The sequence below is a fragment of the Salvelinus alpinus genome, chromosome 4 (genome assembly GCF_045679555.1).
Source record: "Salvelinus alpinus chromosome 4, SLU_Salpinus.1, whole genome shotgun sequence".
In the NCBI taxonomy this organism is placed as follows: domain Eukaryota; kingdom Metazoa; phylum Chordata; class Actinopteri; order Salmoniformes; family Salmonidae; genus Salvelinus; species Salvelinus alpinus.
Genome location: NC_092089.1, coordinates 96,120,681 through 96,135,896, shown reverse-complemented (window position 1 = coordinate 96,135,896; position 15,216 = coordinate 96,120,681). Strand labels below are relative to the sequence as shown.

The following is a 15,216-nucleotide window of genomic DNA, read 5'->3' as shown; positions in this document are numbered from 1 at the left end:
GCACTCACACTACAGTAGAAGGGCACTAACACACTACTAACACTACAGTAGAAGGGCACTAACACTACGGTAGAAGGGCACTAACACTACAGTAGAAGGGCACTAACACTACGGTAGAAGGGCACTAACACTACGGTAGAAGGGCACTAACACTACAGTAGAAGGGCACTAACACTACGGTAGAAGGGCACTAACACTACAGTAGAAGGGCACTAACACTACGGTAGAAGGGCACTAACACTACAGTAGAAGGGCACTAACACTACAGTAGAAGGGCACTAACACTACAGTAGAAGGGCACTAACACTACAGTAGAAGGGCACTAACACTACGGTAGAAGGGCACTAACACTACAGTAAAAGGGCACTAACACTACAGTAGAAGGGCACTAACACTACGGTAGAAGGGCACTAACACTACGGTAGAAGGGCACTAACACTACAGTAGAAGGGCACTAACACTACAGTAGAAGGGCACTAACACTACAGTAGAAGGGCACTAACACTACAGTAGAAGGGCACTAACACACTACTAACACTACAGTAGAAGGGCACTACCACTACAGTAGAAGGGCACTAACACTACAGTAAAAGGGCACTAACACTACAGTAGAAGGGCACTAACACTACGGTAGAAGGGCACTAACACTACGGTAGAAGGGCACTAACACTACAGTAAAAGGGCACTAACACTACAGTAGAAGGGCACTAACACACTACTAACACTACAGTAGAAGGGCACTAACACTACGGTAGAAGGGCACTAACACACTACTAACACTACAGTAGAAGGGCACTAACACTACGGTAGAAGGGCACTAACACTACAGTAGAAGGGCACTCACACTACGGTAGAAGGGCACTAACACTACAGTAGAAGGGCACTCACACTACAGTAGAAGGGCACTAACACACTACTAACACTACAGTAGAAGGGCACTAACACTACGGTAGAAGGGCACTAACACTACAGTAGAAGGGCACTAACACTACGGTAGAAGGGCACTAACACTACGGTAGAAGGGCACTAACACTACGGTAGAAGGGCACTAACACTACAGTAGAAGGGCACTAACACTACGGTAGAAGGGCACTAACACTACAGTAGAAGGGCACTAACACTACGGTAGAAGGGCACTAACACTACAGTAGAAGGGCACTAACACTACAGTAGAAGGGCACTAACACTACAGTAGAAGGGCACTAACACTACAGTAGAAGGGCACTAACACACTACTAACACTACAGTAGAAGGGCACTACCACTACAGTAGAAGGGCACTAACACTACAGTAAAAGGGCACTAACACTACAGTAGAAGGGCACTAACACTACGGTAGAAGGGCACTAACACTACAGTAGAAGGGCACTAACACTACAGTAGAAGGGCACTAACACTACGGTAGAAGGGCACTAACACTACGGTAGAAGGGCACTAACACTACGGTAGAAGGGCACTAACACCACAGTAGAAGGGCACTAACACTGCGGTAGAAGGGCACTAACACTACGGTAGAAGGGCACTAACACTACAGTAGAAGGGCACTAACACACTACTAACACTACAGTAGAAGGGCACTAACACTACAGTAGAAGGGCACTAACACCACAGTAGAAGGGCACTAACACTACAGTAGAAGGGCACTAACACTACAAGGGCACTAACACTACAGTAGAAGGGCACACCTTTGAGTATTTTATGACTTCCTGGCCAGCCAAAGGCATTAGGTTGAACAAGGACAAAGACCTCTTACTGTGGCCCTCAGGTGTGTACCAGGCTCTCGGTTAATCAGTAATAGGCCTATATCATACTAGTGCAGTGTTGCAGTCTTTTCTCTGTACAAAACAGTGGGAGGCACTTAGCTACTGCAAACAGAGAGGGAGACAGGTACAGGGTAGCTACTGTAAACAGAAAGGGAGACAGGTACAGGGTAGCTACTGTAAACAGAGACGGAGACAGGTACAGGGTAGCTACTGTAAACAGAGAGGGAGACAGGTACAGGGTAGCTACTGTAAACAGAGAGGGAGACAGGTACAGGGTAGCTACTGTAAACAGAGAGGGAGACAGGTACAGGGTAGCTACTGTAAACAGAGAGGGAGACAGGTACAGGGTAGCTACTGTAAACAGAGAGGGAGACAGGTACAGGGTAGCTACTGTAAACAGAGAGGGAGACAGGTACAGGGTAGCTACTGTAAACAGAGAGGGAGACAGGTACAGGGTAACTGCTGTAAACAGAGATGGAGACAGGTACAGGGTAGCTATTGTAAACAGAGATGGAGACAGGTACAGGGTAGCTACTGTAAACAGAGAGGGAGACAGGTACAGGGTAGATACTGTAAACAGAGAGGGAGACAGGTACAGGGTAGATACTGTAAACAGAGAGGAAGACAGGTACAGGGTAGCTACTGTAAACAGAGAGGGAGACAGGTACAGGGTAGCTACTGTAAACAGAGATGGAGACAGGTACATTGCATGCAAATAATGCATGCAGAGCAGAATTAGTCCGATACCGGCTAATTAGCAAAATCCAGAAAAGATACGTTAAATCCTACAACCACCTAAAAGGACGTTGATTCCCAAACCTTCCATTACAAAGCCATCACCTACAGAGAGATGAACCTGGAGAAGAGTCCCCTAAGCAAGCTGGTCCTGGGGCTCTGTTCACAAACACTAACAGACGCCACAGAGCCTCAGGACAGCAACACAATTAGACCCAACCAAATCATGAGAAAACAAAAAGATAATTACTTGACACATTGGAAAGAATTAACCAAAAAACTGAGCAAACTAGAATGCTATTTGACCCTAAACAGAGAGTACACAGTGGCAGAATACCTGACCACTGTGACTAATCCAAACTTAAGGAAAGCTTTGACTATGTACAGACTCAGTGAAAAGCTTTGACTATGTACAGACTCAGTGAGCATAGCCTTGCTATTGAGAAAGGCCACCATAGGCAGAAAAGGAGATAGGATAGGAGGGTAGGAGAAACATACCCTCCTTGGTTGGCAGGGTGTTCTTCTCAGCTGTATTGGTCTTCTTTAGACACTTCTTGTCAAAGGTCTCCACTCCCTGCTTCACTGGGTTGTTGTCGCCCATCTTAGATGATGTCTGAGGGAGAAGGAGTCAGAATGTAAATGTCGAGAGAGAGAGAGAGTCCTTAGACAAATATGTAATCTAGAATACAGGTGAGTGCATGCAGGTGAAGTCCAGCCGCACCCACTTTACCACACACACACGCACGCACGCACGCACACACCTGTATAATCAATATAGACTACTCTAGCTAGTTACGTAATTCAGTTACTTGAATCAACACACACCACTCCCACGACTTCACCATTTACCATCTAACAAAGGAGAACAAATAGTCAGGTGAGAGAGAGAGCTTGTCTTATGGTGTTATGTTTCACTGAGAGTTACCCAAGCACTCAGGTTTGCTGCAATGCACTGGTTCTGGTATACAGGAACGTGTACTGGTACGTTCTGGTTCCGAGAGAGGCTGCACAAAGAGCATATTGGGATGGAAACATTGAATTCTCTAAATCTATGAAAGGATGTCAATGAATGAACCTACATGCATTAGGATGTTAAGGTGCTACTTACTGGTCTATTAGATCTGTGTTGACCTCTAGCCTACTAATTTAAACACAAATGCAATTCTTAGCATACTATTAGAAAGTCTACATTGCAGTGTGATTTCACATGCAAGGGCCAATGGCATATCATGTGCCGCCTCCACACACTGGTGCTTAATTGAACAAATATTGATTTTATACTTTCACAAACACAGAACTCACAAACACAGTCTCATGATCTGCTTGCTGGCAAACCTTATCTAGGTGCCCGCGTGCGCAATAACTGGGTGTGATGGGTTAGATTTTGTTTCACCAGACCAATTTATGCAAAACGCGCAGATTAATTGATAGGTGTCAACGCCATCTTCAGTAAAAAATAAGATAATTTGACGGATCTGTCATGTTAAGGCATGCTGAGCTCACCGGTAGAACATGTTTTTATCATAAAACCGCACCCCGACGAACCGCCAAATCTATAAGCAGACTGTAGGCTAGAACCACGGCACTGCGCCGTCAGCATCACATGCATTGATTGGGCTTTAGGTAACAGTGCGACAACTTCAAATATTTAAATATATTCGGCAGGTCATCACACCAAGGCCTGTAACTATTTTATATCGCCATGATGATGACAATTAGCCTAACCTAACCATACAATATTTAAACAGACACGTTTAATAGCCTAGTTGGAATGATGTGTAGGGGTGCAGGCGCATTAAATGCATGCATTGCAGAGCTGTCAACACAGGAACAAAGTAAATCCTTAAATAGCCTAACACTAAATCATATAGCCTAATAATAACCAATAGTCTATAGACTACTCTTTAATTCCAATCAAATACAACCTGCCGACAGTCCCTTCCTTCTGTCTAAAAAAATACATTTTAAAAACGTCTGAAAAATGCTTACAATTGCATAATAACACCATCATCAGAATAACGTTATTAGACTATCATGGCAACATGGGGTGGCATGCATAAACTAACGAACAGACAGAGAGAGATAACAAGATCGCATTTGAATAATTTGTATACTAAAGCTACCAATATTTACCTGGTACGGGGATGTGCGGTGAGAATGTCCGTTACAGGTACAACGTCTGGATGTAGGTTTAAATAGGGAAAGCACGCCCTTCCTCACACCAACATGGACACCAATCTGAGCTACGGCATTGGTCCAATCCATCCAGAAGAGGGATACCATTGGCCAGGCTATATTTTTGATTTGAGATGTTCAGGGGGGACAATCTTGTGCAGCGTTCGTTTAATAAATCAGAAAGTGATACCACATCGCCACCTTGTGGATATATACAGCATAGCTTACAGGGCAATGCAAGAAGCATCTTCGTCACAGGAAGAGAATTCCCTCAGCATGAAGTTTAGGATGAAATGCATACTCATATTCAGAATAACTTGCAAGATGAAACTCAAGTGTGGTTTGATAAAACATGTATTAATGCTCAGGCATATATACTGAACAAAAATATAAATGCAACATGTGTTGGTCCCATGTTTCAAGAGCTGAAATAAAAGATCCCATAAATGTTCCATACGCACAAAAAGCTTATTCCTCTCAAATTTTGTGCACAAATTTGTTAATGAGCATTTCTCCTTTGCCAAGATAATCCATCCACCTGACAGGTGTGGCATATCAAGAAGCTGATTGAACAGCATGATCATTACACAGGTGCACCTTGTGCTGAAGAAAATAAAAAATTGCTCTAAATTGTGCAGTTTCGTCTCGAGTTGAGGGAGCGTGTAATTGGCATGCTTACTGCAGGAATGTCCACCAGAACTGTTTCCAGAGAATGTAATGTTAATTGCTCTACCATAAGCCACCTCCAACATCGTTTTAGAGAATTTGGCAGTACGTCCACCGGCCTCACAACCGCAGATTGAGGATTATTTATGTCTGTAATAAAGCCCTTTTGTGGAGGAAAATTCCTTCTGACTGGCTGGGCCTGGCTCCCCAGTGGGTGGACCTATGCCCTCCCATTGCTGCATCCCTGCCCATTCATGTGAAATTCATAGACTAGGGCCTAATTTATTTATTTCAATTGACTGATTTCTTTATATGAACTGTAACTCTGTAAAATCGTTGAAATTGTTGCATGTTGCGTTTCCATTTTTGTTCAGTACAAATCATAATGCAGCTTTATGGATCAACATTGTATAGTAGTACAGAGTCTGGGATATTTTCTCTGAGGTCAAAACACTATCATTCAAGTATTCCTCTCAGAGTAGAAAATAATAAACTAGAATAGAATATATTGTCGTGGTAATTTCCTGTATTACTAAATGATGAGAGAGCCAACCACACACAAGTCAGAGTTGTATTATAAAGTCCATCTTTAATTATATGAGCTTCACCATAGCCCTTTGACTCTCAGATCAATTCAGTGTCTATAAATGAATTCTCTGAGAGTCCCTACAAAAGAATACACCCCTCTCAACTCACATGACAAACCACAGATCTTAGATACATTACAAAGGGCCTTTTACTTGAAAGAGGACTATCCCATAGCCAGATAGCATTAGCTATAAATTATTGTTCAGTTTGGTCTCTAAGACGAGGTTCTAATCTCGTTCTTGGTACTTCTTAGTACCAAAACATTACCTCATCCAATGGCATATATCAATTGTCAATTCTAGATACTCCCATCTAAAATACTCCCCCTCTTCTCCCCACTCCTGGAGAAGCTCACTAAGGGGAGTGAACCTCTAGGTCATATACTAGGTCAAGATTCATACAACATCAGAGGGGTAATACAATGATTCCAGACACTGCCATACTCCTCCCCCCAATGGGAAAAGAAGGGAGTGACTGGAGAACAGACATAGTGGAGCCCTTCTCCCTTTCTGATATTCTGCATATTATGAAAGTAAATAAAACATCTTATTTATCTATGTTACCTAACTAATTCTGATTCAGCTACGATAATATACACTTATAGTCCATTTTGTGAGAAACGGAAGTTGGTAATGGTATCCAGGTATAAGACAATAGAAGGGTAGGCCTATACTGAGGGATACATATCTTATTTGATTCACATGCAGTTGTTCATTGAAATATTAAAGCCCATGTTGACGAACCGTGTTAGAGCACCTTGAACATAAATGGATCTCCTAGGCTTTGATACATTCAGTACTTAAAAAAAATAGGAAACAGTGAGGCACCTGAGAGAAATAGAACCACTAAACATCATTGCACAGTAATCTTTGGCTCATAAAAACCTGATATCAGAGAGAGCTTTGATGACTAAGGCCATACAAATGTAATTAAATGTTTAAAGGCTGTCCCTCAAAAACAAAATAGAAATCTGTCAACTTAAAAGTGTTCCTGTTCACTTTTTAAACATTGAATAAAATGTGCGTGGCCTGACTAATAAAGTGGTGCCCAACTGCAGCTGCTGGACCATCCTTGAGAACATGCTGCATTCCTGAACAGAACAGCTCCATAAGACATCAGCGGTCATCACCAAGGGTACCATTTCAATAGTCAAAAGTGGTCTCCTCTTTTGCTCTTCTCTCCTTTGCTCCTTTGATCTTGACTTATCTGCTCCTAATTTCTAGCGGAAGTGCGCAATATGGTGCATGCCTACCAGGTGACCACCCACCACTCAGGTTTCACACCAGGCAGATGAAGGAAAAGAGAGAGAGAGAGAGACCGAGAGAGAAAGAGCGAGAGAGAGAGAGGCCGAGAGAGAAAGAGCGAGAGAGAGAAAGAAAGAGCGAGAGAGAGAGAGAAAGAGCGAGAGAGAGAGAAAGAGCGAGAGAGAGAGAAAGAGCGAGAGAGAGAGAAAGAGCGAGAGAGAGAAAGAGCGAGAGAGAGAAAGAGAGAAAGAAAGAGCAAAGAAAATAGTCCCCACATCCAGCTGGTCCTGGGACTGAGTTCACAAACTTGTTCTACTAACCTCATTTGGCCGCCTTTCCTTCCAGTTCTCTGCTGCCTGCGACTGGAACGAAATGCAAAAATCTCTGAAGTTGGAGACTTTTATCTCCCTCAACAACTTTAAACATCTGCTATCTGAGCAGCTAACCGATCGCTGCAGCTGTACATAGTCCATCGGTATATAGCCCACCCAATTTACCTACCTCATCCCCATACTGTTTTTATTTATTTACTTTTCTGCTCTTTTGCACACCAGTATCTCTACTTGCACATGATCATCTGATGATTTATCACCCCAGTGTTAATCTGCTAAATTGTAATTATCCGCTCCTATGGCCTATTTATTGCCTACCTCCTCATGCCTTTTGCACACATTGTATATAGATTCTCTTTTTTTTATTTTATTTTTTCCCCCCCCTACTGTGTTATTGACTTGTTTATTGTTTACTCCATGTGTAACTCTGTGTTGTTGTCTGTTCACACTGCTATGCTTTATCTTGGCCAGGTCGCAGTTGCAAATGAGAACTTGTTCTCAACTAGCCTACCTGGTTAAATAAAGTTGAAATAAAAATTTTTAAATTAAAAACACACTGAAGCCTCAGGACCAGAACATCCAATCAATCAGAATAAACCAAATTACAACACAGTCAAAACAAAACTACATTGCTTATTGGGAAACACAAGCACAAGCACAAAGCAGTGCTATCTGGCCCTAAATCAACAGTACACCGTGGCTAACTGTTTGACCATGGTTACTGATCAAAACCTTAGAAAAACCTTGACAAAGTACAGGCTCAGTGAGCACAGCCTTGCCACTGAGAAAGGTAGACACAGGAAAACATGACTTACTGTAAGAGGAAACGCTGTGCAATCACTGCACCACAGCAGAACCTGAGACGGAGCTGCATTTCCTGACAAAATGTGAAAAATATAAAACAATTAGAGAGTGTCATTTCCCCAAAGGTTTCAAAGATCTCTCTGATGAGAGTAAGCTACCCGTCCAGTTGGGGGAGGACGTAGAGAGCTGTGGGTTGGCAGCTCACTACATTGCTGCCTGCCATAAGTTGAGGGACAGTGTCTGACAGACCAATCAACCTGCACATGTACTCTACTGTATGCTTATTGTTATTGTTCAATGTATGGTTATTTTGACACTTGGTTATTGTTGTTACTGTTGTTCCGTTGACAATTTTGATTCTCATTTTTTTTTCATATTGTAAATATCAAAAATAAGCTTTGGCAATATGTACATTGTTACGTCATGCCAATAAAGCAAATTGAATTGAATTGAGAGAGAAAAAGAGAGAGAGAGAGAGAAAGAGAGACAGAGAAAGAGACGAGAAAGGAAGCCACTTCAGGCTATTGACATACGCCCTATGAAGTTCTTTCCAAATTGCACCCTATTCCCTATGTAGTACACTACTTTTCACCAAGGCCCTAAAAGTAGTGCACTGCAAAGGGAATAGGGTGCAATTTGTGACACAGACTTGTCTGGAATGGAGCAATGAGGTGTTGTGTTTCAGTGTGCGGAGCATCGGTCGTAGATGGCTGTAGTGATTCCCCAGCTGATACAGCTCCTGACGATAACCAGGGAACCTCCACGGTACAGCAGGGGGATGCTCCTCTTCAGCTGACCTTCCCACAGTGCCTTCCAGCTCCCCCTCACCCCCGCTGCCTCACCCACCACCCCAGCCTGCATGTTGACCACCAGCACAGACAGAGGATACAGGGGCAGGTTGATCGCCATGGAGCTGACTACCATTGCTGACAGGAAGGATGAGGCCATAGGAGGAAGCCCCTTCTCCCTCAGAGCAGCACTGACGGGGTCCTTCAGACCGAAGTAGATGCAGCTTCCCAGGGTGTTACGGGCCAGTATGGGGATGAAGGCTCTGTAGTACCCCGTCCCCAGCCTCTCCGTCCCCAGCCGGGCCAGCACACTCCTCAGGGTGGGCAGGCTGCGGTCGTTGCCCCCGTTCTGCAACACATTCTGCACACGCTCAAATGGCGTGAACACCAAGGCCTCCACGATGCCTGTGCCGAGCCCGGCCACAGCTGGTAACGCGGCGGAGAGAGGGATGACACCGCAGGGGTTGGTGATGGAGGAGAGACAGTGGAGGAAAGTGTCATGTATTCCAAAAAGTAGCGTCCCGTTCAGGGTTTTCATCAGTAGAGGGGGCACCACACCCCTGTAGAGCTTCAGGAAACCCTCCTTCCTGAGTTGGCCTATCGCCTGGCTGACTACGGTGCTGTGAAGCTGCTGGCGGAACACGATCTTGTAGATGGGGAAGGTGGTGAGAGTGGACACCAGGCTGGAAGACCCACCATGCAGGAAGCTGGGGAGCCAAACCATAGTGTTCGTCCTGAGGACGTGGTCTTCATGGTTATGTCCAGGACCACGCCCCATCACTGAGAGAACAAGATGCACCATATTGAAGAGAGGGTCGATACAGACAGACAGATGCAGACTAGTTAAATGGACAATACAATCATACAAATACAGCCTATAATAATACTCCATTTAATCTATGAATAACAAACACATTAATAACTCTTGATAACACTGCAATATTCAACAATCCCTTTAGAATAATAGCTTTTGGAAAAAACAACTGGCCACCATCCAAAATGTATCAACTACCTTTAAACTTGCTCATCAGCTATATGCCCTAATGAATCACTTCTACGATTAAATTACACATAAGAACAAATGTAATGAGCAACAGTTTCAAGACATTTTAGTCTACTTACCAGAACACCTAAAACGACTGTTTAGCCCACTGATGATTGTCTTGTTTTATATCTAGTCGGAATCAACCAATCTGCAGAAAGCAAAACCATCGCAAGCATTTACAAGAAATCCTGTTTTAAGACGCACGAGCGAAATGAAACCAACACATTGAGACAAAATTTAACTAATCGTATTTCCCTAAACGACCAGGCTTCTTTTAAACTGGCGGGCAAAACGACTAAGGACAAAATAACGATTGGGAAAATATAAACAAAATAAATGTGTGTTGTATCGGGTTAAAAAATAATTCATTACAACACCGACAATGTTGTCATTGCTGGGATGAGGATCCCCCCCCTCCTAGGATTACCATTGGATGGATTTATACGACTGGTCTCCGTCGATTGGACAGCATCACTGTCAGGAGCGTCTATCACAGAAGACAGGATTGTTGGCGGTTCGCTTAAATAGGTATAAGGGCCAAGTGAAGCGATGTACTTTAAAAAAGTGGCAATATTTCGACAATAAAGTCCAAATTTAATTTTGTGAATAAAGTGGCAATATTTCGAGAATATACTCTTAATGTAATTTTGAGAATCAAGTCAACATTTTGAGAATAAAGTCGCAGTTATAGTTCAAGATTAAAGTAGGGTCCTCTGTTGAGGACAAGGGGGTGCTGTTTTCACTTTTGGAGAAAATCGTATGATATTTAAACGGCCTCGTACTCAATTCTTGCTTGTACAATATGCATATTATTATTACTATTGGATAGAAAACAGTCTCTAGTTTCTAAAAGCGTTTGAATTATTTCTCTAAGTGAAACTCTTTTTACAGACATTTTCCTATCCGGAAGTGAGATTTCCAAATGCGAAGTCTCTCTTTAAGACCTTGTCTATAAAAGGGCATGTCACTTATGACTGTAGAAACACGTCATACACCTTCCCCTGGGTGTCATGCGGAAGTGAGAGCAGAAATCAGTTGATTATCTCGTTCAGGGGTTGTATACAACCTCTTGGAGTGAGAAGTGCGGACTTAAATTTTTTTTGGAAGGCGCGAAGTTGGATCTGTACTCGGCTCATGGAAGAACCTTTTTAAAGGTGAATATGATCTCTGGCTTCGATTTTCTTTGATACATGTCACAATATCATCCTAAAGTATGTTTTTTCAATATAGTTTAATTATATTATTGAAATTTATTCTGGACTTTAGACGTGATGCGACGCAAGAATTGGTTCAAGAATGAGAGGTTAGCATCGCACGGCAAGTGTGCTTGCTAATTCAAGAGGGAAATTGTTCGTTCTGGATCGAAATAAAGACGTTTCTGAACAAAGGACCCCTTGGAGAACATTCTGATGGAAGATCAACAAAGATAAGGACCCAATTTGGGATGCTTTTTCATATATCTGTCGAACTGTGCTAACGCTACCGTTTGACTAGAATCAATGCTGCTGTGTGCTAGCTATTGTAGTAAGCTAATATAACGATATATTGTGTTTTCGCTGTAAAAAACTTCAACAATCGGAAATATTGTCTGTATTCACAAGATATTTGTCTTTCATTAGCTATCCACCATATATTTGTCTGAAATGTTTTATGATGAGTAATTAGGTAGTTGACGTTGGTGTCTGTATTTTCTCTGGCTACTCCCGTGCGATTTCTGACTGTAGCTATGATGGTAGCAGTAATGTAAAACTGATTTATAGCTAAAATATGCAATTTTTTTGAACAAAACATAGATTTATTGTGTAACATGTTATAGGACTGTCATCTGAGGTAGTTTTTTCTAGGTTATTTAGGTTGGTTCTAGGTTAGTTAGGTTGGCTTGTGCATGCTACCTGCAGCCTACTTGTGCTGTGAAAAATGTCTGTCTGTCTTTTTTTATTTGGTGGTGACCTAACATAAATATATGTGGTGTTTTCTCTGTAAAACATTTAAAAAATCGGACATGTTGGCTGGATTGACAAGATGTTTATCTTTCAAATGCTGTATTGGACTTGTTAATGTGTGAAAGTTAAATATTTCAAAGATTTTTTTTTTGAATTTGCCGCTCTGCCTTTTCAATGGAATGTGGGAGGAGTGCCGCTAGCGGCACCCCTGGCCTAAACAGGTTTTAACTGCATGTCTCCCTGGCTCCCTGTTGCTGTGGGTGTCACCGTTGAAAGTTTTAGAAGTTACTTTAGTAATAAGGAAATCCTTTCTCTTTTAGCGCATAATATCCAAATTAGGACATAATAACCAAGTAGGCCTATTACAACATGGAAGAGGTTGTGCCACTGATTATTTTCAGGAGGAAACCACCTATTGCATCCAAGTCGGTTAAATCCACAATAGAGCATCAGCTCATCTTCCACTCCCTTTCTGTAAGGCTATTGACTCTATACGAATGGTAACAGCTCTATCGAACTGAAACATGGCACCTCACCTAGATTAGGTTAAAGAGAGGAATTATCTCACCGTATCTATTTTTATTAATCACCCAACTTCTTACAAATTCTTTAAATAATAGTCCCGCATGAGGTATTTCCATAGCTGGTAAATCAATTATTATAAGCCAGCTGGCTGACGATACTACACCTTTTCTGAAAGATTCCTCGTCAGATTCCCATATCGATCAATGTGATAGAATCCTTTCCCAAAGCATCTGGTTTATATCTTAACATTAATAAATGTGAACTCATGGCTGTCAAAGATTGTGTGACACCTTCCTATTATGGTATTCCAGTGAAAGAAGAACTTACATATTTAGGCATAACCATTACTAAGGATCAGAAGTCTAGAGGCTTACTACATTTTAACCCTCATATAAAAAAACAAACAGAAGAAGCTAAATCAATGGCTACAGAGGGACTTATCTTTAAAAGGAAGAGTCCTAATAACCAAGGCTGAAGGTTTCTCTAGACTAACATATGGCGCTCTATCTTTATATCTTGACAGTAAAATTAGCAAGGAGAGAGACCAGACACTTTTCAACTTTCTGTGGTGAAACCGTACCCATTACATTAAGAAAACTGTTGTAATGAACACTTATGAGAATGGTGACCTGAATTTTCTGGACTTTACTACCTTAAATAATAATTTTAAGATCAATTGGATAAAACAATTCCTAAGAAGACCCATTTCTATCTGGAATTTTATTCCTCATCATGTCTTCTCTACTTCTCTACTTAACTTCATGTTGGTTTGCAATTATAATATTGACAAAGTTCCAGTGAAACTCTCTGCTTTTCATTGGCAGGTTTTCTTGTCATGGTCCTTCATTTATAAGCATAATTTTTCTCAACACAGATATTATATATGGAATAATCGGGACATATTGTATAAAGTATAAAAAAAGTATTTGTTTTTAGAGTATTGGTTCCGAAATGGCGCCGGAGTAGAAGGCAGATGTTTTACGTGCCCCCAAACGATTGTGTTTTTTGTTCGTTTATCTACGTTGTTTGTAACTATTTTTTTTACTCATTTTGTACATAATGTTGCCGCTACCGTCTCTTATGACCGAAAATAACTTCTAGACATCAAGACTGCGATTACTCACAGCGGACTAGCAGAATCCTTTTTCTTCTTTCACGACTCTAACGAGCCCGAGGCGGAGGATATGCTGCTCCCTCGGGAACAGGCCCCGAGACCCGTGATCTGCGTGAAGAGGAGGCGGAGAAAGAGAGGCCGGAGAGTGGGCTGCCTGCTGAGAAGTCGAAGGCCATCGAATAAACCCTCACTTCTGCTAGCAAATGTGCAATCGTTGGACAATAAAATCGACGAGTTACGATTAAACTACCAACGGAACATTCAAAACTGTAATATCTTATGCTTCACGGAGTCGTGGCTGAACGATGACATCATCAACATACAGCTGGCTGGTTATATGATGTACCGGCATGATAGAACAGCGGCGTCTGGTAAGACAAGGGTCTATGTATTTTTGTAAACAACAGCTGGTGCACGATATCTAAGGAAATCTCGAGCTATTGCTCACCTGAGGTAGAGTTTCTCATGATAAGCTGTACACCACACTACCTACCGAGAGTTTTCATCTGTATTCTTTGTAGCTGTTTGCATACCACCACAGTCAGAGGCTGGAACTAAGATAGCATTGAATGAGCTGTATTCCGACATAAGCAATCAAGAAAACACTCACCGAGAGGCGGCGCTCCTAGTAGCCGGGGACTTTAATGCAGGGAAACATTAAATCAGTTTTACCAAATTTATATTAGCATGTTAAATGTGCAACCAGAGGGAAAAGAACTCTGGACCATCTATACTCCACACACAGAGACGCATACAAATGCGCTCCATTTGGCAAATCTGACCATAATTCCATCCTCCTGATTCCTGCTCAGTACATCACTGGGGCCAAGCTTCCTGCCATTCAGGACCTCTATACTAGGCAGTGTCAGAGGAAGGCCCTAAAAATTGTCAAAGACTCCAGCCACGCTAGTCATAGACTGTTCTCTCTGCTACCACACGGCAAGCTTTCCCGGAGCGCCAAGTCTAGGACCAAGAGGCTTCTAAACAGCTTCTACCCCACGTCATAAGACTCCTGAACATCTAGTCAAATGGCTACCCAGACTATTTGCATTACCTCCACCCCCCCCCCCCCACCCCCCCACACCCCCCCTCTCCACACCACTGCCACTCTGTTGTCATCTATGCAGTCACTTTAATAACTCTACCTACATGTACATACTACCTCAACTAACCGGTGCCCCCGCACATTGACTCTGTACCGGCACCCCCTTGTATATATTGTTATTTTTTATTTTACTGCTGCTCTTTAATTACTTTTTATCTCTTATTCTTATCCGTATTTTTTGAAATTGCATTGTTGGTTAGGGGCTCGTAAGTAAGCATTTCACCTGTTGTATTCGGTGCATGTGACTAATAAAATTTTATTTTAAATAATATCCTATTGATAAGTCAACTTGTATATGCAGAGGGTATTTTATTGAAATTATAAGGAATTCTTTTCACTTTACAAGATCCCTGTAAATCCGAAAGATTTTGCAATTGTGTTAGATGTCAT

General features: G+C 42.2%; 1 protein-coding gene across 2 annotated transcripts; it reads right to left on the bottom strand.

Annotated features, from left to right (window-relative positions):
* Positions 1-3,416: 3,416 nt before the first annotated feature.
* On the bottom strand, positions 3,417-14,765 carry LOC139574717 (solute carrier family 25 member 53-like). Of its 2 annotated transcripts, none has more exons than XM_071399541.1 (4): positions 10,217-14,765; positions 8,318-9,874; positions 4,631-7,532; positions 3,417-3,501 (listed from the first exon to the last, which is right to left on the bottom strand). In XM_071399541.1, exon 2 carries the CDS (start codon positions 9,870-9,872, stop codon positions 8,988-8,990), a length of 885 nt encoding a protein of 294 aa, XP_071255642.1. In that variant the 5' UTR covers positions 9,873-9,874; positions 10,217-14,765; the 3' UTR covers positions 3,417-3,501; positions 4,631-7,532; positions 8,318-8,987. The 2 variants fall into 2 exon arrangements, with proteins under 2 accessions (XP_071255642.1, XP_071255643.1); XM_071399542.1 differs by lacking the exon at positions 3,417-3,501 and adding an exon at positions 3,606-3,638.
* Between the last annotated feature and the right edge of the window lie 451 nt (positions 14,766-15,216).